This window comes from Lipotes vexillifer, unplaced genomic scaffold, assembly GCF_000442215.2.
Source record: "Lipotes vexillifer unplaced genomic scaffold, Lipotes_vexillifer_v1.1 scaffold241, whole genome shotgun sequence".
NCBI classification, from domain to species: Eukaryota; Metazoa; Chordata; class Mammalia; order Artiodactyla; family Lipotidae; genus Lipotes; species Lipotes vexillifer.
The window spans coordinates 1,075,504-1,102,182 of NW_006784922.1; the positions used below are offsets into that span (position 1 = coordinate 1,075,504).

The following is a 26,679-nucleotide window of genomic DNA, read 5'->3' on the forward strand; positions in this document are numbered from 1 at the left end:
ACACATGACCTGGCTTTTTAAGAGTTTATTCATTTGAAAAATGAGTGGGATATAGCATTTTCTAGAGTAGACATAAGGGCAACTAAGGTACCAAGGGCAAAAGTGGGGTATGGATAGGAAACAGTCAAGCAATTCAGGTTGGCTGCAACGGAGGGTGCCAGAAAAGAAAAATGGAAAGTAAGACTAAAGATTGGACAAGGGCAGGGGCTTCCCTGTTGGCGCAGTGGTTAAAAATCCGCCTGCCAATGCAGGAGACATGGGTTTGAGCCCTGGTCCAGGAAGATCCCACATGCCGCGGAGCAACTAAGCCCGTGCGCCACAACTACTAAGGCTGCGCTCTAGAGCCTTTGAGCCACAGCAACTAAAGCACGCGCGCCTAGAGCCCGTGCTCCGCAACAAGAGAAGCCACTGCAATGAGAAGCCCACGCACCGCAACCAGGAGTAGCCCCCGCTCGCCACAACTAGAGAAAGCCTGCATGCAGCAATGAAGACCCAACGCAGCCAAAAATAAATAGATAAATAAATAAATCAATCTATAAAAAAAAAAAAAAAAAGATTGGGCAAGGGCAGATCCCGAAAAGCTTTGAATCTAAGTCCAGAATCTAAATTTCATTCTGTCTATAATGAAAAGTCAAAGATTTATGAGTAATGCCATTATGAGTTCATAATTATATACCCAGACCATTAATGTGCTACAACATGTAAAACAGACTAGAGAAATCTCTACTGTGTCAGTATTTAGAAACCTGCTGCTGTATTCAATGAGGTAGGTTAAGAAGGAAGGTCTGAAGGGAAAAATACTAATGGAATTGAATCAATACAATTTGAAACTTAACGAAACATGGGAAAAAGGAAGTGAAGATGATTTAGGTTTCAAGCCTTAGCTGTGAACTGCACTGAAGAAAAATGGCTCCCAGACTTCTCTACAAATCACATATTCATTTTCCTGAATTCTAAACTATACTTTAACTTCTTTACTGGACTGAATAATTTTTACCTGTGGAATGAAAACAAGTATCTTGCAAGAATATGGTAGAGTAACTAATAGATTCAAGAAATCTAGAAGACTTGGGACTTCCCTGGTGACACAGTGGTTGAGAATCTGCCTGCCAACACAGAGGACCTGGGTTCGATCCCTGGTCTGGGAAAAGCCCACATGCCGTGAAGTAACTAAGCCTGTGCGCCACGACTACTCAGCCCACACACCACAACTACTGAAGCCTACACACCCTAGAGCCTGTGCGCCGCAACTACTGAGCCCACGTGCCACAACTACTGAAGCCCGCATGCTCTACGGCCCACGTGTTGCAACTACTGAGCCCGCGTGCTGCAACTACTGAAGCCCACACGCCTAGAGCCCATGTTCAGCAACAAGAGAAGCCACCGCAGTGAGAAGCCCGCGCACCACAAAGAGCAGACCTCACTCGCCGCAACTAGAGAAAAGCCTGTGCGCAGCAATGAAGACGCAGTGCAGCCAAAAATAAATAAAACAAAACAAAAGAAATCTAGAAGACTGTAAGTATGCTGAGCAGGAGAAGAGAATGGTGCTTATTATATTTGATATAACATAACATACTTATTAAAAGTAAGATTAAGGAAACCCATAATCATTTGTTCATAAAATAGGAACCAGGATGCCTGTACTCACTGGTATATTCCCCAGTGTCTAAAACGGTACCCAGAATACTATTAGCACCCAATAAATAAATTTGTTGAATATATATGTGAATGAGGAAAGAAAAAAGTTATTAAATTTTAAGAAATGTTCTCCACTGGCCTCAATGCTCTGAGGGCTTAATATTCTCTCCCACTCTTTGTCTCATTAAAATGGCCTTCTGTTGCTAACTCTACTTTTGAAAATATAAATAAACTGTAATATATTAATTTAGTAAAGGTATGATAACCACTTTAAGTAGTACTAAATTATTAACTACTGAAGGTCAAGACAAAAACCTAACATACTATCAGACACAAAGTAAATGATACCTGAGATTTCACACAGATTTTTAGGTATCTCCCAAGCTCCATTTTGCAATTTTGGAATTTAAAGGCAAACACATTTGTTACTGGATGGGAAATGTGAATATGTTTCCTTGCAAAGTTTGTCATCTTACCAGGTCTTTCCTTCCCAGTGCCTTTTGACTCAGCAAATTTTTGTATCAAGCTTTCAACTGTAGTGTTAGCCATGTTATTTATAAATTCTTCATGGACCTATTAAAATGAAATAAAGATAAGTTTTTTTCACTTTCCATAAATATTCTTACTGTATTTCAGACAAAACTTCCATAAAACAATTAAAATTCATTATACCAAAATATATATATTTTGACCCAGAGCCTTTAAGAACTTTCATTTGCCTAATATGCTCTGTTACCTAACTCTGTTAGTAGATCTATGGATACAAACCACTTTTTACACGAACTCTTAACATATGGTCTCACAGCCTTAGAAGTCAAGGCAGTGTCCTGCTCCTATCTTTGAGTGTTTTAGGGACATAAATCTTACGATAAATAAAACTTATACAGCAATGAAAATAGTATTAGAACTTTAGTAACCAAGAATAACAGACTTCATCTTTCTCTACTATATTTCAATGCACCCCAAATGTCATCATTAAGGCACTTTTATATTTTTGGAAAATTTCTAAGCACAAGCTCTATAACTTACTGAAGTTGCTATTCTAAATTTTAAAATAGTAAAACTTTGTAATAAAGAAATACTCAAAAATTGTTAACTTCAGAATTTTCACTCCATAATTAATTTAAATTATCATCCTTGATAGGATGGTAAAATCCAGGTTATTCTGTATTTAATACATGTAAATACATATTCTTTACCTGAAATAATTCAGTATCATGTTATGAGTTATGATTTTTAGAGTCAAAAGTGAACATAAAATTCTCACGAATCAGTTCAATAAAAGTAAAAACGTACCTGGCCTATTTGTAAATGAATTTCCTTTATAGCATTTGACAAGGATCCTATAATTTCTTTTATATGAATGAGATGAGTTTCTTCAATATCTTGAAATTTCTGGGTAGCGAATATAAAAAATTACACACACACAGATATATTCTGAAATCAAAACACTTTTTAGAAGTCATCTTAATACAGCTAACCAAATTTGTCAAGTTATCATTATTATTTAATATTTAACAATGCATCGAAAAATATAGCATCGAAAAAAGTTAACTTTTTGTTACATCATTTCTCGGGCAAATATGACTTTTTCAGAATCAGAAGATACCACAAATTAAAATCTACAATCATGGTCAGAAAATTAGAAGGAGACCCAGAAGAGAACAGTGTCAAAAAACCAAGGGAGAAGTATTTCAAAAACTGAAAAACAATTAGTTTGCAGAGCTAAAACTACAGTTTACTTCTTAAGACTTTACAATCTAGCCCATAGACTTTCAAAAAGGTCTAATTCTTGAAATGTTAATACATAGTCTCCAAAAGAGACAGTCTACAGTCAAAGAAATCTGGGAAAGCCTGTATGTATACTCTGTCTCAGCAGTTCTCAACTGAAGGTAGAGATGATTCAGATGACCTAGAGAATGTTTTCAAACTATAAAACAAACAGATCCTCCATGACTACTTAGGCAGTGGGCTGGAAAGAGGTAAGAATGTTGTTTGGAAAAAAAATCCCAGGTTATTCTGATATTTACTCCCCAGGAAGAAAACCACTGCTAGACTTGGCTTCACAATAAACGTATTAAAAACTGAAGTAACTGAGAAATACTAAAGTAACAAAACTTGTTTCACTATGCTTAACCCAGTGTGTTCCAAATTTCTTTGACCATACAACCCTTTTTTCCTTCTTCTCTGAATATCTATTAATATCTCACAGAACAATAATATTCCTCAAAACAGGATTTGGGAAATGATGAACTAGTCATTTTCAAACAAAAATACATTTGTCGTTTCCAGTGCACAAAGCTGATTACCCACTTTCTTGCCAAATTACATCAGTTCTAAGGAGCAGGCCTAAATGTTTGCTATTTTCCCCTCGTTTATCAAATTAAATTCCCTCACCCCATATTTAATGTCCAATTTTCTTCAGCACTGAGTTACGTGATCAGAAATCACTAAGCCAAATAATCATGTCTATATTTGTGTAAAGGGTCTGAGCTTCTAAAAAAAAATCAATTATGGTGAAATTAGTTTGGGCAGTAATGCAACAAAGTCCAAAAACTTAAATCCGTTTTATTCATGAGGAATGATAAGAGTTAAAATAGAGTGCTTGTCTTGACTAATTTTGACCAAGTCCAACGAGAATACCAATACTGCAAGATCCTGAATTACTCTTAAGAACTGAGGAACATTCAGGAGGAGCATGATCCTATTTTACGTTCATATTACAAGAATTCACCCCCTTGGGACTTCCCTGGTGGCGCAGTGGTTGGGAGTCCGCCTGCCAACGCAGGGGGCATGGGTTCGAGTCCTGGTCCGGGAAGATCCCACATGCCGCGGAGCAACTAAGCCCGTGCGCCACAGCTGCTGAGCCTCCGCTCTGGAGCCCACGAGCCACAACTACTGAGGCCCGCGCGCCTGGAGCCCGTGCTCCACGGCAGGAGAAGCCATCGCAATGAGAAGCCCACGCAACCGCAACATAGAGTGGCCCCCGCTCGCCACAACTGGAGAAAGCCCGCGCACAGCAACAAAGACCCAATGCAGCCAAAAATAAATAATAAATAAATTAAAAAAAAAAAAACGAATTCACCCTCTGCTTAAATTTCTGCAATTTAATGAACAAGATATTTTCTCATAGACAGGCAGTCCCAAATCCAGGAAAGCTTGGTCAAACAGGCACTAATTTCAAATGGATGATCCGTAATTCCAAGGAAACTTGTGCCTTCTTCTCATTCTCTTTTGAAACACCTACATTGAATAAGTCAGATCCTTAATAATTGAGAAATATCTTGAAGCATGAAGCCAAACAGAAACTAAAAGCATGATTCAGCTACAATCTTGAAACTGTGCTTTAATTTTGGTGGGAGGACTGCTAAATATCAGAATTCCTCAAAATCAGTGACTACGAAATAAGCTCAGACTTATTCAGCAATGGGAATATAGTACCAAGTGTTTGAATATAAATGAATAAATCTTCTTGAACAAATCAGAGTTTTTCCTCCTTGCCATTTCAAATCCACTGTGTTCATATGTACTGTTATATTAGTTTTTTAAAAAAGTACAATTTTGTCAGCCACAAGAGATATAGAAAAACACTCTAATACTAAAACTCCTTAATCTGAGGGTGTTGCTCAAGCAAATCTCAAATTTCCTTGAACTAGCCATCTAACTGTTCAAAGTAAACACAATCTCCCTACTGTTTCAAGTTTTTTAAGTGTCATTAACCGACAGTGGTGAAAAGCATAAGCACAGAGTCACAATTTTAATCATGCTTATTCTCAACTCAAATGCAAAAACTTACAAGTCCTCCAAGTAAATTCTAACTCCTTTCACCCCAGGTAAACATATGTCCTGCCACCCAAATTTCACTCTCACTAGATTGACAGGCCCCTTCCCACTAGGATTAAGTCAACCCGCTTGGCCTGGAACAAAAGGAAAGTAGAGAAGCACAAGAATTCTTTTCCCTTCTAAATAACCCAAAATAAAGTCTACTGTCTATTAAGAAACAAAAGTTAACCTGTCCTACAGTTGTGCGTGTGTGACAGAGACAGAGACAGACAAAGAGGGAACACGAGAGAGAACACATATACACATCAGCACAGTATACCATCATCTTTATTTAAAAGCACCATGGTTAAACATCTGCTCGAACAAATTAACGTTTCCATCTTGGAACTGGCAAGATAAACAGCTTAAATGCAATTTGGGGCTTCCCTGGTGACGCAGTGGTTGAGAGTCCGCCTGCCGATGCAGGGGACACGGGTTCGTGCCCCGGTCTGGGAAGATCCCACATGCCGCGGAGCGGCTGGGCCCGTGAGCCATGGCCACTGAGCCTGCACGTCCGGAGCCTGTGCTCCGCAACAGGAGAGGCCACAGCAGTGAGAGGCCCGTGTACCACAGAAAGAAAAAAACAAAAAAAAAACACTGCCTCTAACAAATTCTAATGTTTTTTCAAATTAAATAGCTGAAAGGCAAACATTTTCACTGATGGAAATTAACAAATCAATAATAACTGCCTTATAAATGAGTGTTCCTAATGATTTAAAAGATAAAAGAGAACTTGCTGAAGTCTACAATGACCTCATTTGCTATAGAAATTGAAACTTTTTATCTCACTAGAGATGGAGCCTCATTTAACACAACTAAACCCTTCTTGAAACATTATCATTTCCGAGCTGCCATGACATTACATTTCCCAGTTTTATTCCTTCTCTGGCTTCTCCTATTTGGGTTTCAGCATCTCTTCCTCTCCCAAACTGACAATGATGAACCTCTCAGAGCTCGGCCATTATTTCCCCACACTCTATCCAAAGGTGATGTCATTATGGCTGTGTGTACTGTCCAGCACCTATTTTATAAAGTCCCAATCCTTTATTCAAAACCTTTGGGACCAGTTGTTTTGGAATTTAAATATTCTGGATTTTTAAAAATAATGATAACATGGTGTTACCATATATCTCATAATACTACCAACAGGATCTGCAGTGGCATCTGTTTATCAAACACTAAAGGAAAACATGTATATTCAGTCTAAGTAGGATAAAGAGACTATAAATTAGCCTCACATCGGTTCAAGTTTTGCTGCCAAATGAGTTCCAGGAAAAAAATTTTTGGTTTTCAGAGCTTTTGGAATTCAGAATTGTGGATAAGGGATGTGAATATTATGTCCAGGCAAGATTACTTACAGCCTCCAAAACTGCCCATTTGATGTCTTCACTTAGGTATACGCAGCTCAAGATTAACATGTTCAAAACTGAGCATCTATCTCATGCTCTTCCAACCCCTCAAACTAACAGCTCTTCATCTAGCCTTTGCCATTCATCTCTATACACATAGGCTTATAAGCCAAAACCTGGAAGAGATCTTGAATCCCTTTAGTATTCTCCCATTCACCCTACCCCTGCCATCTCCAAATGCATTCACTTGTCTCCTTCTCCAAGGCCACCACACTGACCCTCATCCTTCTCACTGGACTATGATACTGCCTTCCAAACTTGACTCTTTTTTTTTTTTTTTTTTTTTTTTTTTTTTTGCGGTACGCGGGCCTCTCACTGTTGTGGCCTCTCCCGTTGCAGAGCACAGGTTCCAGATGCGCAGGCTCAGTGGCCATGGCTCACGGGCCCAGCCGCTCCACGGCATGTGGGATCTTCCCGGACCGGGGCACGAACCCGTGTCCCCTGCATCGGCAGGCGGACTCTCAACCACTGTGCCACCAGGGAAGCCCCAAATTGGACTCTTGATTCTCCTTTGGCCTCACTATAATCCATTCTTCATGAAACTGTCAGAATTAGCTTTAAACATGCAGACCATATCATGTCACGTCCCTGCATACAGCTCTTCAATGTATTCCAGCTGCTCCTGGAAGAAAACCTAAACCCTTACTAAAACCTGGTCCTTGATTATCTCTTTAACCTCATTTCTAACCACCATCTCTCCTTACTCAGTTTCAGTAAGCATTTTTTACTTTCTAGAATGTGATCTCTCTTTTACACATCTGGGTCTTCATATCCATGGTCTCCAACGCCTAGAACACTCCTGCCCTACAATGAGTCTCTTACTGATTCTTCAAGTCTCAGTTTTAAATGTTACTTCTCCAAAATGGACTTTCGTTAACTCCCTAATCCAAATTAGGTCAACCCCATTATTCTATCTCATGGAAGCTTGTTCTTTTCCTTTGTAACATTTATAATAATTTGTCACTTTATAATTAAGCATATATTTAATGTCTGTCTCCCTCCCCTACACTGTATACTCCATGTAGAGCAGAGAGAATTTGTTTTATTTACATATATATTGTATACACCCAGCATCTAGCACAGTGCCTACAACATGGTAAGTAGAGATGGATGCATTATGCCTGCACACAAGCATGCAAGCCGTCTGTTTCTGAGGTGTGAATCATTCACCACTCCAAGCGAGAAGACTCCCTAGAATCCAAAAAGTCAGACTCATAAAGTCCTTCTTCACACTTACAGAGTGCCTACCACGAGCTGAAAACTGTTTTAAGTGCTGAGGAGATAGCAGTAAACAAATCAATCCCTGCTCTTACAGAACTTATATTTTAGTGGGGGGAAGACAGACAACAAAAAATATGGGTAGAAGAGCCAGTGTGCCTCACCATGTTTCTAGCCCCTCAAACATGATGACTAAGAATGTTCTAAGAAGAGGTTCCTCCACCAGCCTCAGTGCCAGAGTGAAGAGCTAAGCCATGATGAACAAGCAGCATGATAACAAATAAACACTTGCTATTGTAAGCCACTGAGATTTTGGGGGTTCTGTCACAGCAGCATACCATCCTATCCTGTCTGACACAGTAAATTAAATGCATGGTGTCAGATGATGACAGGTGCTAAGGAGAAAAATAAAACAAGAAAAGAGGACAAGAGGTGAAGGCAGAAGTTTTGGGTATAATTCATAAAAGGTACCCATCTTAAATGTAGGCCTTTAACTAAGGCTCTAAGAACATCAAATTGAATATAATTTATCCCAAGCTTATAGGAGAGAGACTTTTTTTTTTTTTTTTGCGGTACGCAGGCCTCTCACTGCTGTGGCCTCTCCCGTTGCGGAGCTCAGGCTCCGGACGCGCAGACTCAGAGACCACGGCTCACGGGCCCAGCCGCTCCGCGGCATGTGGGATCTTCCCGGACCGGGGCACAAACCCGTGTCCCCTGCATCGGCAGGCGGACTCTCAACCACTGCGCCACCAGGGAAGCCTGAGACAGACTTTTTTTTAACTGATTGTCTGTCTTCCCTTACTAAAATGGAAGTTCTATGAGAGCAGGGATTCTTGACTGTTTTGTTAACCACTATATCCTCAGCACTGAGTCATTTCCAGTTTTCTTCTTAAGTATAAGTCAATTTTAAAACCCATACATAATCATTACTGTCTTCATCATCTACCAATGTCCTCATTTTCTCCAATGCTCCTTAAACATTCTAGTCAATCTGAATAATCCCTTATGATATTATAACTATTGATTCTTGGTCTTCAATCTCCAAAACAAGATGTATATTTTTAACACAGCATTATTAAAACACTGAGATTGTGCATTTTAACATTTTCTAATACTAAAAAATTTTATGACAGAAAAATTATATTATTTTTATCACTAATATAATTTATAAACAATAAACACAAATATCCTGTTTTAGATTTAAAGCCTTAAAAATACCAACCTGAGCTGTTTCTGTCATTTTCTGTTCAAAATCAGCTTTTGCTAATGCATATTTTTCCACATAGAGTTTATAGGTATCTGTAGCTTTCTTAGATTTAACAGCTGCCTGTAACAAAACAGAAACATTTTGAACTATACAAAATATTTTTTATTTCCTGATATAAGTTTATATGAAATAAGAATTTAAGTGCATTTTAAGAAATGAGGCCTATGTTGAGTTCAAGATGACAAAAATTAATACCTTTTTTTCAAGTCCTCCTTAGTGGTGTTTTTTGTTACAGTCACAAAATGATGCAGAAATTAAATGCTAATTCTCTTGTCTGATGGAACGTGCTTTAAGCAGTTAAAATACTCTCATTTTATAACCCAGAGTAAGATCACACAACCACATGATAGTACAATGTTACTAAAAATTCAACAAACAAAACTGTGACAACACCCTCAGAATATGCTTGACACTCCTTTACACACCTGTGAGTCTTTCTTCCTTCCACAACAGATATTCCATTTAATGTCTGATCAGTGACTATAAAGCTAGCTCAAAAGTTGAAAAAAAAAAAATCAATTTTCCTTGAGGTTTCTCAGTTTCCATTGTGCTCCGGAAAATCTATAAATTTGTTTTAAATCATTGCCTATTTTTCAAGAAATTGTTACTGCATTATTATAGTTCTAATTTTATCAAAGTTACTTACTCAATAAAAACTTAATAATATGTTAAATATTAGGCAGTGACGAATATGAATACAAATTATATAGAGATCTTTTCTTCAGGGACTTCATAGAAGTATAACCCATATACGTAAACAGCTAGAAATTGGTGGAAAGTAACAAAGAAGTAAAAACAAATTTTATGGAAGATGGACATTAAGGAAGAAGAAAAACTATGTGTCACTTGTAGGTTGGGGCAGACATGTGGCTATCAAGAAATTTGATTATTCTCAAAGGATTGATCAATTTGGATACAGGAAGTTTGAAGGGAAGGGGTGTTGAAGTAAATAGGAGTTTAAAGAAGATCAAAAAAAAGCTATAGGATTTCAAGATAAAAGATCTCCACTTTTGGGCTTCCCTGGTGGCGCAGTGCTTGAGAGTCCGCCTGCCGATGCGGGAGACGCGGGTTCGTGCCCCGTTTCGGGAGGATCCCACATGCCGCGGAGCGGCTGGGCCCGTGAGCCATGGCCACTGAGCCTGCGCGTCCGGAGCCTGTGCTCCGCAAATGGGAGAGGCCACAACAGTGAGAGGCCCGCATAACGCAAGGAAAAAAAAAAAAAGATCTCCACTTTCTTGATGAGGTAAGAGGGGGTCTGCTACGAGTGAAGAGTAGGGTAGGGTTGGGTTGGGAACTTCAGGAGAATAAAGAAAGTTTCAAACCATGGTTGTGGAGGATGCAACTGGTAATAACTAGAGGAGTAAAAGTCTTGCAAAGAGCCACTGAGGGCTAAGCTGCAAAACTTGGAATTTGTGCAGAGCCAATCAGAGCCAGTAGGTAATTATCTCCAGCTATGTTCAGGAGTCTAAGAATAAGTATTAGAAACAGAAAGTTGGGTTTACCTGGAGGTTTGGGGTTGGCAAGAGATGCATACAGTCTTATTCTCTAAAAAGGCAACTCTGTACTCTCTCTAAAATATAATTGCATATATTATATTAAACATATATGCTTTATGCTTGTGGGCCTTCTTCAATAAAGAATATAGGATGTCACTTTATCTTGTAGTGTATCAAAACGGTATCTTGTATCAGAACTGGTTTCGGAGCCAAAAGAAACTGGATTCAACTTCTAGCTCTACCATTTACTACCCAGTTGACTTTGACTTTTATATAGTTCTCTCATTCCTAAAATGGAAATACCACATATTTTTTTTTTTAGAGCTTTGGCACAGATGAAATGTAATTTATGTAAATGCTTGGGACAGGGACTACAAAATAAATACTACCTGCTATTAAACATCAACAGGAACATACATCATTATATTTTGCTGCTACACTTTGCTGTTATTATATCTAAGAGTTGTTCTAAGCTCTACCCCTAGAGTTAGTGTCTAAAACCTACAATGATTTTCTAGTTTGCTCCTATGGACCTTTGTCTAAACTCTCTTCCCATTGTCTAGCCGTATGACATTATTTTACACTACCGTTAATATACTTCCTCTAACATCCTTGCCCTTTCAAACATTTAACAATTAACTGAGATGGATATTTAGAGTTTACAAAGTACCTTCACGGGAAGTCCAGATAACCAAGTTTGCTAGAATTTATTTTAAAAACAATTTTAATGCCATGGTTATCTGCGTTTCCTTTTGGATTTTGTTATGCCAAGAGACTTGGAGGAAGAGAATTTCTTCCAGCTATACCTAAATTTTCAGTCTATACAAGAGTAACAAGCAACCCACAGTCCATGGAGTGATTTTTAATGACACAGTCTAGCAAAATGATATATTCCCACTGGGAGCCCCTTCTTCTTTGCTTCTGCTTCATCCTAACACTACTCTTCTCTGCTGCCTATTAAGTTATTGCCTTATAATTTACGTGTCGGCTACTGATAAATACATGAGCTGTGATCACTCCTAGAAGCATTTGAAATTTGAAAGGAAATTCATAAACAATGGAAAAGTCCCTCAAAATATAACTATAATGATTGTGTCCATACTTTTTTTAAAGTAATTTATTCCATTACAGGTTCTACACAAAATAAGACACCTCCCTTTCTAAACTTACCATTAAAACCTTTCTCTAGGGCTTCCCTGGTGGCGCAGTGCTTGAGAGTCCGCCTGCCGATGCAGGAGACGCGGGTTCGTGCCCCGTTTCGGGAAGATCCCACATGCCGCGGAGCGGCTGGGCCCGTGAGCCATGGCCACTGAGCCTGCGCGTCCGGAGCCTGTGCTCCGCAAATGGGAGAGGCCACAACAGTGAGAGGCCCGCATAACGCAAGGAAAAAAAAAAAAAAAAAAAAAAAAACCTTTCTCTAGTAGCCTCTTGTTCTGTACTATTCAATTAAGTCTTAGCTCCTCAAAAAGAAGGAAGCTTCTTGAAGACAGAGGGGATAATATGTACTCAGCCTTTAAGAACCTTCATAACATCTAGCACGATGACAGGCACATGGTAGAAACTAAAACATTTATTTACTATGGCATACAAATTCATAATCCAACAATCAGAAAATATGTGAATGAACCGTTTAAAAAGGGAAGAACTGAGTCTATAGCCTATATTTAAAGTAAACTCTTAATTTTTATTTTATTAATAAACAGGAAAAGTTCAAATAATATTTTGCTATAATCATTATATTTCCTAGTAGACACATATGTTGCATTGTAGACAACATAATGGTTTCTCACTTACAAAAAAAAAAAAAGAAGATACCCTTCATAAGTTCTAATATATTTTTTACATCAGCTTTCACTCTTCAAAGGTAAACATCATATGTCAGAATAAGGAAATTACATACCAACTTAAAGACGCATCTTAGAAAATTGGCAAAAGTAGTACTTAGTAATGAATAAATTTTTTTAAAGAGTTTATTGATTAACAACGTATTTTAAGTAATGACAAAAAAAATTTAAAGAAAACTAAGGGTATCCTATAAAAGAATATAGAGGCCACTTTAGAATGTAATCTTATTCTGGACTTCCCTGGTGGCGCAGCGGTTAAGAATCCGCCTGCCAATGCAAAAGACACTGGTTCGAACCCTGGTCCAGGAAGATCCCACATGCCGCGGAGCAACTAAGCCCGTGCGCCACAACTACTGAGCCTGCGCTCTAGAGTCCATGAGCCACAACTACTGAGCCTGTGTGCTGCAACTACTTAAGCCCACAAGCCTAGAGCCCGTGCTCCACAGTAAGAGAAGCCACTGCAAGGAGAAGCCCGCGCACTGCAACGAAGAGTAGACCCCGTTCGCTGCAAACAGAGAAAGCCCACGCACGGCAACAAAGACCCAACGCAGCCAAAAATTAAATAAATAAATAAATAAATAAATTCATCTTTAAAAAGAATGTGATCGTGGGCTTCCCTGGTGGCGCAGTGGTTGAGAGTCCGCCTGCCGATGCAGGGGACGTGGGTTCGTGCCCCGGTCCGGGAAGATCCCACATGCCGCGGAGCGGCTGGGCCCGTGAGACATGGCCGCTGAGCCTGTGTGTCCGGAGCCTGTGCTCCTCAACAGGAGAGGCCACAACAGTGAGAGGCCCGGGTACCGCAAAAAAAAAAAAAAAAAAAAGAATGTAATCGTATTGGGAATATATATATTTTTTGAAAGCAAGAAACATCTCTCATAGGAAATGACTATACAGCAACACTCAGTTAAGTCAAAATGACTTTCTAAATAGTATCTCTGCTTAGTAAAACTGTAAATTATTCTTAGGGTAGACTCATAGAAACTAAATGCCCCAGTAGTAACAAACTTGACCACTTTCGTTAAGTGATTATTAAAAGGGATGTTGGAGCATAGCAACTTATGCTTTAAAAGCAATAGCTACATTTCTTCTCATAAACAAAAGATTGGCCTTAATAGATTATCTACTGATAACGAAATAAATCCTACATTTTATTCATTTTCTTAGCATTATAAATAAGTTTACTGATGTACTACCAGAAATATTTCTGTTTAAGTGTCTATAATTTTTATAGTAAACTCCTATGAATCAAATATATACATATAAAATAAGTACTTTGTCATAGTCCACAAATATGAATAACTTCTAAATGGTGCTTTATAAAAATAAGGGTTTGTGAATGAAGATGAGACGCGTACTATGTCATAATAGCCAATAAGTGTTTATGTTTTCAAGTTCACCAAAGGAAAAACAGTTCAAAGATCTATGTTTTAAAAAAATCTACATTCATGTTAATAAAGAGCTTATTTATTACAGGCCAAAATAAATTTACTTAGGCTTGGATTTGAATATATATAAATCAGAGACCCATTAACACATCTAGTATCACAAGCAAAGATATCACCTCTGAGCAGAACAATTAGAAAAAAGCACCCCTTCCTCTTCTTTTCTTTTTGCTGATTTAGAAGATTTAGACTATACTTCTATTCTCTCAGTAGTTATGCTTAATGTTCATGCTTGACTACTACTAATTGTAATATACCATTAATTGTAACACACACCATTATCTTGTGTACCACTAAAACAGAAAAATACTGTCAAATCATGAAATAATGCTTTCTTATCACTTAAAATTTTTATTTTAGACTTATTAAAAGAGCTCTTCTAGACTTACTTAGAAGTAGATTTTTATTCTTGTGTGATAAAGAATTAAAAAGAAAGCAAAATGAACTTCCGAGATACTCCTGAATCTTTTTTCACAGTCAGATTCTGACCCTTCTCAGTTACTTCCAATTCAGGGACTGCTGAGGTCTGTTTTTTTCCCCACATAGTATTATCTTCAGTGTCACCAAAAGCATTACTGACAGAGCATTTCTTAAAAGTGTTCCACTACCATCTCCAGATTTTCTTCCAAACACGGTGCTCACATTTTCTTGATCTTACCAGGTCTCAACAAAAGGTTTTCAGACAACAATCAGAACTAATCCTTCCTCAATGCTCTTAAAGTGGTCTGTTAATTGAAACATCAACGTGTTGCAGTTGTCAAATCATGCCACCAGGTATATAACAACCAAGTTCACAGAGGCAGTGAAACTACACCACAAATGCCACCATGCCAACAGTGATTATATGATACTATCATTTGACGATGCATTCTGATTTCAGAGATGTGAGGAAAAAGATATACCCGGTAGCTTTTAATATTCTTTTTCTCTGGTGGCTCGTTCTGAATTTATCTTTATTTAACCTGCTTAATACCAAGAATGTACTTTTGATCTATGAACTCCTGAGTTTTTTAAATTCTGAAATATTCCTATCTGTTAACTCTTCAAATATTACCTGTCTACCATCCTCTCCATTTCTTTTTCTTCTGAAATCCACATCAGATGAATGTTGGTAACCTTTATTCTCTGTGCTATGTTATGGGTGAGTGCCCAAATTCAATCTTTCACTATATTAGCTCTAAAGTTTGTCTTCTCTGTTGCTTTTTTTAAAATTTCAATAACCATATATTTTATTGCCAAATTTTCTGGTTAGCTGTTTTCCCATCTGCTAGATCCTATTTCATTATCTCTCAATTTCTTGAATGTAAATTTATATTCATTTGCATATCTGAACATCCTCAACATACACGAACGTTTCTGATCATCTATTTTATAAATCTAAATTTTATTTGGAGTGACTTCTTATTCTAATTGTTAAATTTATTGCCATCTGTCTTAACAGAGGTATCCCTTGCTTTTCAAAAGTTTGTCTTTACAAGTTTGTTTACTTTGCTTTTACAAAAGAATTATATTAGTTCCTGTTTTCACGAACTGAAAAACATTCAAAGAGGATTTTCACTTTTACAAAAACAGGTGAAAAGAAAAACAGCATTCAGCATTTGTTTTGCAGGAGCCATTACAGAGGCAGCGCACGCCCTGAGAAACAGTGAAAGTGGCACCACCAAGCTCCTTCCCAGGATCTACACTCAGCATCGGTCTCCAAAGCTTTGAACTGTGTCTGTAAGCATCTGTGCTTTATCTCAATTTATTTTGTGCATGCATTAGCAAGATGTGTTCTAAGGTACTTGCTTCTCTGCTTACGCCATTTTGGCTTATGAAAGGTTTCACAGGAACACTCTACTGTTGTATAGCAGGGAAAGCTATATTAGCTATATGAGATTCCTTAAGATGTGCTTTTGCTCATTTCAGGTGGGAGGTTTCTTGTTTTTTCCCCTCTCTCTTCTCTCTCTCCCTCCATCAGTGATGCTGGAAAACTCTATAGAATACAAGGTAAACATCACCTCCTAGAACTGTGTTATATTCTATCATTTATGCTCACCCATCCCCATTTAGCAGTTTCAGGTTATCTCCTGCCAGCCCTCCAAGGCCCCAATTTAGTATCAGTCATATAAGGGTAGCTTTTAACTAATTCCCTGGAAGAATATAGGGGATATGAACGAAACAGTCATGAACTGGTTCCTTGGCCTGACTGCCAGTCAGAACTGCATCCTTAAACCCCAACTTCCAATAATGCTTTAGCCCTTCAGCAGCTCAACAGTCTTTTTTCACTACTTATAGTTTCACCAAGTGAGTGGGGTTCCTTGGGCTTCATATCAAGTGGGGAATATTTAGTCCCCTTTACCACACAAGAGCTAAATTCCACTGCCTAACTTAGGACTTTGGGTCCAACAACCCTGCATAATCAATCTCTACATGCCCTTTTGAGTTTCTGTTCCATTTCTGGTTCATTATGAAGATAATATTCTTCTTTTTGGAGCATGTTATTTTGCTTTATTTTCCCTTTTTATATATTTTATTCTTAACTGCTATGCCTGGAATGAAGAGCGTTTTAAAATCATGAACTTACTGTGCCTCATTTATTACCCCCTCCCAATTTTTATTTATTGCACAAAACACTAAAGGAAACATATTACCCCAAATTCCATCGACTGTTTTGATTTTTCCAGATGCTCTTCTAGCTTCTGCCCATGTATATACACTTTTATAATTATTATAATTGCAACATAATTACAGTTTTGTTATTTTTTAATGGCTATTTCAAATATTCTACAAAGCTTTCAAAATTATCACTCCCTATGGCTGATTCCTAAATGATATATACCACATCAAACAAGTTAAACTGTTTTGAAAGGGGAAAAATATCTACTTTCAATCAAAATGAGAATGGGGGAAAGGGTTGTGGTTTACCACGATACTACATACATGGGCTCAAAGTCAGCAATAAATCACCCACAACATATATTTAAAGTTTATCTCAAGTAACTATTGCCTTGCTAAATCTACCAAAGTCTTGCTTCAAAAAATTTTTTACCTCATTATTAAATCTTACACCAAGCAGCATCTCATCAATTATCTTATAAAAATATCCTGCAGGGCTTCCCTGGTGGCGCAGTGGTTGAGAGTCCGTCTGCCGATGCAGGGGACACGCGTTCGTGCCCCGGTCCGGGAGGATCCTACATGCCGCGGAGCGGCTGGGCCCGTGAGCCACGGCCGCTGAGCCTGCGCGTCCGGAGCCTGTGCTCCGCAACAGGAGAGGCCACAACAGTGAGAGGCCCGCGTACCGCAAAAACAAAAACAAAAACAAAAACAAAAACAAAAAATATCCTGCAAGTGTGTCAGCAATATAAAGAAATCATTCCTTTTTATGTGTTTGTTAACCTATCTACCAGATACAACATATTTTGTAAACCTACTTCTGTTTCACTTAGGTAAATCACTAACACTCAGAGGCACAGTGACTTCATCTTTAATATGGATCATTCTTGACTGTTTAAAGATTAAATGCAGTCTTGTACTTGAAAATGCTTTGAAACCACAGAGGTATTATTTTTATTACGATTACCTTTTCTATTTCTCTTTGTGTAGCTCCTTCCTTTTTCAAACGTTCCTGTTCTACACATTTGGCGTTGTAATTTTCCTTGGATTTCTGGAGGGCCTGAGTTATGCTCTGAATGGTTTGAACAGCTTCCAGAGTTCCTGCAACTTCTTCTTTAGTCTGTTTGGTACGAAATGATTCATCAAAATGCAGAACTACAAAGCACTCAATACCTGACCGATCAATCCTTTAACAAAACTGATACCTTTTTATGTGATTTTACTTGTTCTTCTCCATACTTCTGAACTTCTTTTATTAATTCCTGCAATTTTCTAACAAGATCCAAGTGGCAATTTGCTAATTTCTCTGTAGATGTTTTGAACACATCCCACACTGGTGCAAACGTTCTAAAGCAAAGAAAACATGGGAATAATTTACTAACAGGAAGAAAAAGTTTAAGGCTCCAGAATAGAACCAATGGAAATAATGTTATATTCAGTAATTTTAATTAGTCAAAAGATGAGATTAGATTAAATCACAAATGAAACGACTGACAGCCTGACCTTGATTTTTTTTTTTAAACCCTTGGTTAATTACTTAAAATATTTTTATACCTCAGATACAGAGAAATGAGTTAACTCATATCACAGGTCTGGCCATGACCCTCCCTTAATTATAACGTGCCATTTTCTGAGTTGATTTTGGTTATTTAGATTTGTATCAGAAGCCCTTCTAATCACTGTCTACTGTTTAAAACTAACTTATTATCAAATCTAAATTTTAGACTCTTCAGTGCTCCATTTAAAATGCTTCATCAAAAATAAAAGCTCCTGCGAATTCCCTGGCAGTCCAGTGGTTAGGACTCCGTGCTTCCAATGCAGGGTCACAGGTTCGATCCCTGGTCAGGGAACTAAGATCCCGCATGCCTGCAGTGAGGCCAAAAAAAAAACAAATAAATAAAATTAAGAAAATAAAAGCTCCTCTGAATTTAAACATGCAAAAGTCAAATTTGCACATGATTTTTTAAGTGCCTTCATCATTAAAATTTATTTAAGAATTATTTTAAAACTGTTATCTGAAACTTTGTTTCAGATTTTACCCGTGTACTTCAACAAACACTAAGAGAGCCCCCTTTCTACTACACTTAGTATAGAACGTATGACATACTTTCCTACCACTCCTTCTCAACATTGAGAATTTAATATTTTCAACAGGTTCAAGCACTTCCAAGAGTTATACATTATAATATTTTGAATAATACTTAGGATGCCAAAGGTTAGTTTAATTTGGTCAGTAGGGAATGATATAAGAATAATTTTATCCTATGCTTTCCTCAGGTACTTCCTCAGAGATTTTCAACAGCACTTGCTTTGCTCTATGATAAAACAAAACCAAACAGCAACAATGATCACTAACGCAAGACGGTAGAGACAGAAAGTACTTACCCTAATATGTACTCTGTGCCAGTTACTGCATTTCCTACCCAGTAGGAAAGCTAACTGACAACAATCATTTTAAGCAATAAAAAAAGTTCAAAGAGAATAATTAAAATACTTAAATAGGACTGTTCTGATTAGATCTTACCTCACACTTTTAAATCTAATCAGCACTAAAGGTGGCAAGTAGTTAGATGGAAAATTTTGAGAGAAAAAAGGACACCTGAAAAGTATCCACTCACTACAGCACCAAAATACATGTACATCACTTCAGGTAAACCTGATACATGATAGTCTAGACTTTACAAAACAGGTAAGATGAGAGTGTCCCTTTACTTTACCCAAGGATTATTTACACTGAAAGGAGGTTCAACATAAGATTTCTTTAAATACAGGTTTCTTTAAGGAATTTCAAGTATCATTCCATTTTTTAAAGTTTGACATACACAACTTTTTTCTGGTCAGGTAATACAAGTTAATGTACAATGAGCACTAAGAAAGGAAACTGACCAATCCAAAATATGTTTAAATGCAACTAAATACAGAAAGATAAAATTCAATTCTTGCCTAAATATGCATCAGTAAACAAAAACATTAATATTTAAAATCTTTATAATCTTAAGTAACAACACTAACACAAAAAATAAAATATCACCTATTATTCATGAAAGACACATATTCCAAAGACAGAAATGTTTTCAGTAACTTTATTAGAAAACACATGTTTTTTTCTACCTCCCACCTGGTAACTAAAAATAAGAATTTCCTATATTAAAACCATGGCCTCATACTGAGTGAAGTAAGTCAAACACAGAAAGACAAGTATCATATGATATTGCTTATATGTGGAATCTGAAAAAAAGGTGGGGGGTACAAATGAACTTATTTACAAAACAGAAATGGAGTCACGGATGTAGAAAACAAACTTACGGTTCCCAAGGGATGGGGGGGAGGGATAAACTGGGAGATTGGGACTGACATATACACTCTACTATATATAAAACAGATAACTAACAATAGCCTGCTGAATAGCACAGGGAACTCTACTCACTACTTTGTAATGGCCTGTATGGGAAAAGAATCTTAAAAAAAACAAAAACAGAAGTAGAGTCACAGATGTAGAAAACAAACTTATGGTTACCCCCTAGGGGATGGGGTGAGAGGGGGAGAACTGGGAGATTGGGGTTGATGTACACATACTAGTATATCTAAAATAGATAACTAATAAGAACCTACTGTATAGCACAGGGAACTCTACTCAATACTCTATAATGGCCTACTTGAGAAAAGAATCTAAAAAAAGAGTGGATATTTGTATATGTATAACTGACTCACTTTGCTGTACACCTGAAACTAATACAACATTGTAAATCAACTCTACTCCAATAAGAAGTTTTTAAAAATAATAAATATTTCTAAAATATCAATCATACTGGAAATGTAAAAGAATGAGTATATGAAAGAAAAATAAATTATTTATTAAAAAAAACAACAAACCATGGTCAATTGGTTAAAGCTAGCTTCTGTTATTCCAGTTACTTTCTGGCCCTTCTACTGTGGTCAATAAAGAAGAAATTATGTTTTAGAAGAGGCACGTCTACATGGAGGAGTTAGAAACAGGAGGCTGCCAGAAAAGTGAGGAGAGATATGGAAAAAGAAGGAAGAATGAAGTTGTATTGTGTAGTTTAATAAAGGGAAAAAAGTAAGTTTCATTTACTTTGTGTTAACTGATTCAGCAAATTCAATTATACTTCCTATCAAGTCGAGAATATACTCACATATAGACGCATTGTGAATAAACACATTACATATTATTACATTTATGAACCAATTTATCCTTAATGGGAACCTACTATTCTCATAAACTTTGCCTAAATCAACATTGAAAGAGTTCTTCAAAGAAATTAACTCACCCAAGTTGTGAATAATTGCTTGCAGATTTTGCTAGTTTTGTCATTGACCTGGAGTATGCCTCTTCTATTGTAGCTCTGTTAAATCAAATTTCCATATTATAATAGCTCTTGTTTAATGACCAAACACATAGCAAAATTATTAAAATACAGTCACAACTGTAGAAACAAAAAGATAACTCAAAGTATATGTTAAAAATAAGTAGGTATGTGGTCATGAATTTCTGGCTTATCTTTAAATGGCCTTTGTTCACATCTACTTAAAGAACTAGTCTGGTATAGAACTAAAATAATGTATTGATATACCACCAAAAAAACTTCAGTGAAGTCACTCCTCTTCTTACCTTTAGTATCAATGGTTATCGGAACAGGAAGTACAAAAGTACTGTTTCTTGCATTCTCTCTATTATACAAACTGATTCAGTATGAAAGTCATTTGTGTTTAATATTTCCTTGTATAGTTTTATTATTCTTTAACATTGTAAATTCATTATTATGCACATTTAATGGAACAAGAGATTGAGGACGGTCATTTGCACAAAACTAAGTATGAATTATTAGCAAGTCTGAGATCCTGAACTTCAGTACTTAATCTAGTCTGTGATTAGATCTAAAACACTAACAAGTATTTCACACTAGGATACTGTGCTTTATATAACTGCTATTCAGCATACAGAATTTTAGGCTAAAAAAATTAAACCATTAAATATAGAATAGAAAAAAAATTCCCTATAGGCACATAACTTACAAATGAAAACTATGACGTTGTCTTGGCCTTCATAACACTACAAAAATTAAGTTCTATCTTACCTCACCCATAATTACCCTGTCCCTTCTCAATCTGTGCTACCCTTGTAACAAAGAAACAGTCTACAACCACCACTGCCTTCCAGTTACTTTGATAGCTTCAACTAACATTCTGAGATCAACAAATCCAGATCTCCACCCTGCTCTTGAAGCAAATCATCTGTTTAATATCTAAATGCCTCAAGCATAACTCTAGCTAGACATCTTAATCATCTCAACCTCAGAATATCCAAACTAAGCTTATCTCTAGACTCTTCCCCAGCCCCACAAAAGGTAGCTCTTTAACAAAAAGCAACTATTAACAGTAACTGCCTCTCACTGACGGCACTGTGATTTTTTTCTGCTCCTTAAACTTCTGTGTGTCTTTTTAATATACTATATTACAAGGGTAGTACTTTGATACTTTTTAGAAAGTTAATACAGAAATAGTATCTCAATGAATAAGTTTAACGGCAAGGAAAAAATGGTTCATTTCCAGTACTAGTAAATTGATCCAAAAACCTTCCAATGAGAAAATGAGAAAAAGCTGGAGAGGTGGTGGGTGTGCCTAAAAGGCATCAGAGAACTAAAGAGGCAGTTAAGAATCAGCAGGCCAAGACCCAAGAGAAGGCTATCCAGAGAAGAGAGACAGAGAGGTAGGGCAGCTTTTCCCCTGGGGCATCTACAAGCGGCAGCTGATCCTGAGAAGCAAAGCAAAGCCTCACAAGGTAAGGGAGACAAAACTAGCTTCAGACTTGCCAAAGGTGGGAAGCATGGAAAATCCCATACCCTTTAAACTGAGGCTCAAAGAGTAAGGATATGAGTTAAGGATGAACCGTAAGTAGGCAAGCTCTCAAAGGGACTGCAAATATTATCTTTTCAAACTGATATTGGATTCTGCATGGTTGTCTTATATACATTCATACAACCACCAGGTACATAAGGAAACAAGACAAGATGAACCACCAGCGGAAGCAAATTTAACAATGTTCCACACGCTAAGATTATAAAGCTTAGACGTTATGAGTTTATGCATTATGATCAAGGAGCCAGTCGATTAAATCAAGAATTTCACTAGAGAGCTAAAAATCATTTTTCAAAAGTGGGGGAAAGCACAGCAAATTTGAAAAAAACATAAATTCTATATCTGAAAAATACAATAACCAAAATTAGTATCTCAATGGATGCAGTTTAACTATAGATTCAATACACTGTAGTGAGACGTAAACTAGAGAGAGGTGAGAAGATCTGGATTCTGGATTAAAGCTCAGTGAAACATAAATTAACATAACATGGTAAATCAACTATACTCCAATAAAAATTAATTAAAAAAAGAGAAAAAGCTCAGTGAAACAAAAGAATGGAAAACAGAGAAGAGAAATAAAAGACAAAGGACAGAGCAAAAAGGTCTAACATGTGTAACGAAAGTAAGAATGGGTCAGAAGAAATATATATTTGCAGAGATAATGACAGAGAATTTTCCAAAACTGACCACAGATATTAAACCACAGGTTCAAGTAGCCCAACAAACCCTAAGAGGATAAATAAAAAGGTATGTACATCTAGTCACATCATAGTAAAACTGCTGAAAGTCAAAGACAAAAGGAAGATCTTAAAAGCAGCTAAACCTTTCCCACCATCAAACGTTACCTTCAAAGGAATGATAATTAGCCTGATAGCTAACGTCTCAACAGTAGATAATGCAATGGTCTTCAAAGAATTTTTTTTTAATCTAGTAAAATGCAAAACTATAAAACTATAAAATAACATAGGAGAAAACTTAGATGACCTTGGGTATGGCAATGTCCTTTTAGATAGAACACTATAGACATGACCTATGAAAGAACTCATTGATAAGCTGGACTTCATTAAAATTAAAAACTGCTCTGTGAAAGATGATGTCAAGAAAATAAGAGGACAAGCCACAGACTGGGAGAAATTATTTGCAAAAGACAAAAGAGAAAAAGAAATGTTATCCCAAATACACACAGAACTCTTAAAACTCAACAATAAGAAAACAAACAACCTGATTAAAAAATGGGCCAGGGGGCTTCCCTGGTGGCGCAGTGGTTGAGAACCTGCCTGCTAATGCAGGGGACACAGGTTCGAGCCCTGGTCTGGGAGGATCCCACATGCTGTGGAGCAACTAGGCCCGTGAGCCACAACTACTGAGCCTGCGCGTCTGGAGCCTGTGCTCCACAACAAGAGAAGCCGCGATAGTGAGAGGCCCGCGCACCACGATGAAGAGTGGCCCCTGCTTGCCACAACTAGGGAAAGCCCTCGTACAGAAACGAAGACCCAACACAGCAAAAATAAAATAAATTAATAAACTCCTACCCCCAACATCTTCTTTAAAAAAAGGGCCAGGGCTCCCCTGGTGGCGCAGTGGTTGAGAGTCTGCCTGCCGATGCAGGGGACAAGGGTTCGTGCCCCGGTCCAGGAAGATCCCACATGCCGCGGAGCAGCTGGGCCCGTGAGCCATGGCCACTGAGCCTGCGCATCCGGAGCCTGTGCTCCACAACGGGAGAAGCCACAACAGGGAGAGGCCCGCGTACCTCAAAAAACCAAACAAACAAAAAATGGGCCCAAAACTTTGACACCTCACCAAAGATGGTATACAGATGACAGATAAGCATATGAAATGATGCTCCACATCATATGTCATCAGGGAAATGTAAATTAAAACAAGATACCACTACATACCTATGAGAATGGTCAAAGTGTGGAACACTGACAACACCAAATACCAGCAAGGATGTGGAGCAACAGAAATTCTCATTCATTGCTGGTGAGAATGCAGTGATACAGCCACTTTGGAAGACTGTTTGACAGTTTCTTACAAAACTAAACTTATTCGTACCCTACAATCTAGGAATTGTGTTCTTTCCTATATACTCAGAGGAGTTGAAAACTTATGTTCACACAAAAACACGCACAAGTATGTTTATAGCAGCTTTATTCATAACTGCCAAAACTCAAAAGCAACTAAGATGTCCTTCAGTAGATGAATGGATAGATGATGGATAAATAATTCATATCCAGACAACAGAATATTATTCAGCATATTACTAAGTGAAAGAAACCAACCTGAAAATGCTATTACATACTGTATGACTCCAACTAAGGTGGACCTTTGAACAACACAGGTTTGAACTGTGCGGGTCCACTTATACACAGATTTTTTTTCAACAAATACATACTATAGTACTAAATGGTCCACAGTTGGTTGAATCCACGGATACAGAACTGCAGATATGAAGTGCCCACTGTAAAGTTATATACAGATATTCGACTGCACAGAGGGTTGGCACCCCTAACCCCTGTGCTATTTAAGGATCAACTACATATGACATTCTGGAAAAGGCAAAACTATGGAGACATAAAAATAGAAAACAGACGATTCTAGGGCTGTGAAAATACTCTGCAAAATATTATAATGGTGGATATATGCCATCATACATTTGACCAACCCATAGAATATATAACACCAAGAGTGAACCCCAAGGTAAACGATGGATTTTGGGTGATTAGGATGTATCAATGCAGGTTCATCCTTGGTTAAAAAAAAAAGAAAGGTACCATTCTGGTGAGTAATGTTGATAATGGGGGAGGCTATGCGTGTCTGGGGGCAGGGGACATACAGAAAATCTCTGTACCTTCCTCTCAATTTTGTTGTAAACCTAAAACTGCTCCAAAAAAATGACTTTAAAAAAAACCTACCAACTAGAATTCCATACCCAGCAAAAATATAAATGAAAGTAAACCCCTAATAAAACAACAGATCTAGGTGATGAGCATCAACGGCTACTAACATCACAAAAGAGATATAACCAGATAGTATACACCTCTGATGGAAGTACACACCACCGCTGATGAAGTATTCTTGTCAAAATACTGAACTGAATTTGATCTAGTTGCTACATTCAAATAACAATTTATAAGAAATATAGGAGTAAAGGAAAATGTTAAATAAAACTATGAATATGCAATTAGCATATTCCAGGATTTGGGACCCTCTATAGAACAAATAATTTGGTTTCTTAAACAAACAAAAAAAAAGTAAGGAAGGAGTGAGAAGTACAGATTAAGAGACTCAAAAATAACATCAATCAAACATAGTGTGTAACTCTTGCTGGGATCTTGATTAGAGGAAATCAATTATGTGTATCGTTGTGTGTATATGGCAATTGAGAAAAAGTGAGCACTGACTGGATATCTGGTGATATTAGGAATTAATACCACATTTTTAGATAAGGTAACATACTGTAGCTATGTTTTTTAAACAGCCCTTATCTTTCACAGACACAAATGAAATGCTAATGGATGAAATGCAATGTTTCTGAATCTGAGATCCACTTTATAACTATTCAAGAGTAGTGGTATGGGACTCCCCTGGTGGTGCAGTAGTTAAGAATCCGCCTGCCAATGCAGGGGACACGGGTTCGAGCCCTGGTCTGGGAAGATCCCACATGCCGCGGAGAAACTAAGCCCGTGTGCCACAACTACCGAGACTGCGCTCTAGAGCCTGTGAGCCACAACTACTGAGCCTACACACCGCCAACTGCTGAAGCCTATGCACCTAGAGCCCATGCTCCACAACAAGAGAAGCCACTGCAATGAGAAGCCCGCGCACCACAACAAAGAGTAGCCCCCGCTTGCCATAACTAGAGAAAGCCCATGCGCGGCAACGAAGACCCAACGCAGCCAAAAATAAATAAAATAAATAAATTTTTTAAAAAATGATTAAAAGAAAAAGAGTAGTGGTATGGAATCGACGGAACAAGCCTGGCCATGATTTGACAATGTTGAAGCTCAGTGATTGCAACATGGAAGTTCATTATATTAAGTTCCTAACTTCGAGTAAGTTTTATATATG

The 26,679-nt window shown here is 37.5% G+C and overlaps 1 protein-coding gene across 1 annotated transcript in view; it reads right to left on the reverse strand.

The window, feature by feature from the left end:
- FCHO2 (FCH and mu domain containing endocytic adaptor 2) overlaps positions 1–26,679 on the reverse strand; it is a 110,987-nt gene that overhangs the window by 60,562 nt on the left and 23,746 nt on the right. The window contains exons 3-8 of the mRNA XM_007457114.1: positions 21,021–21,095; positions 17,937–18,078; positions 17,699–17,851; positions 9,310–9,414; positions 2,935–3,033; positions 2,115–2,211 (exon numbers count right to left, since the gene is read on the reverse strand). Of these exons, the coding sequence (XP_007457176.1) occupies positions 2,115–2,211; positions 2,935–3,033; positions 9,310–9,414; positions 17,699–17,851; positions 17,937–18,078; positions 21,021–21,095 (671 nt within the window). The remainder of the gene's footprint in view (positions 1–2,114; positions 2,212–2,934; positions 3,034–9,309; positions 9,415–17,698; positions 17,852–17,936; positions 18,079–21,020; positions 21,096–26,679) is intronic.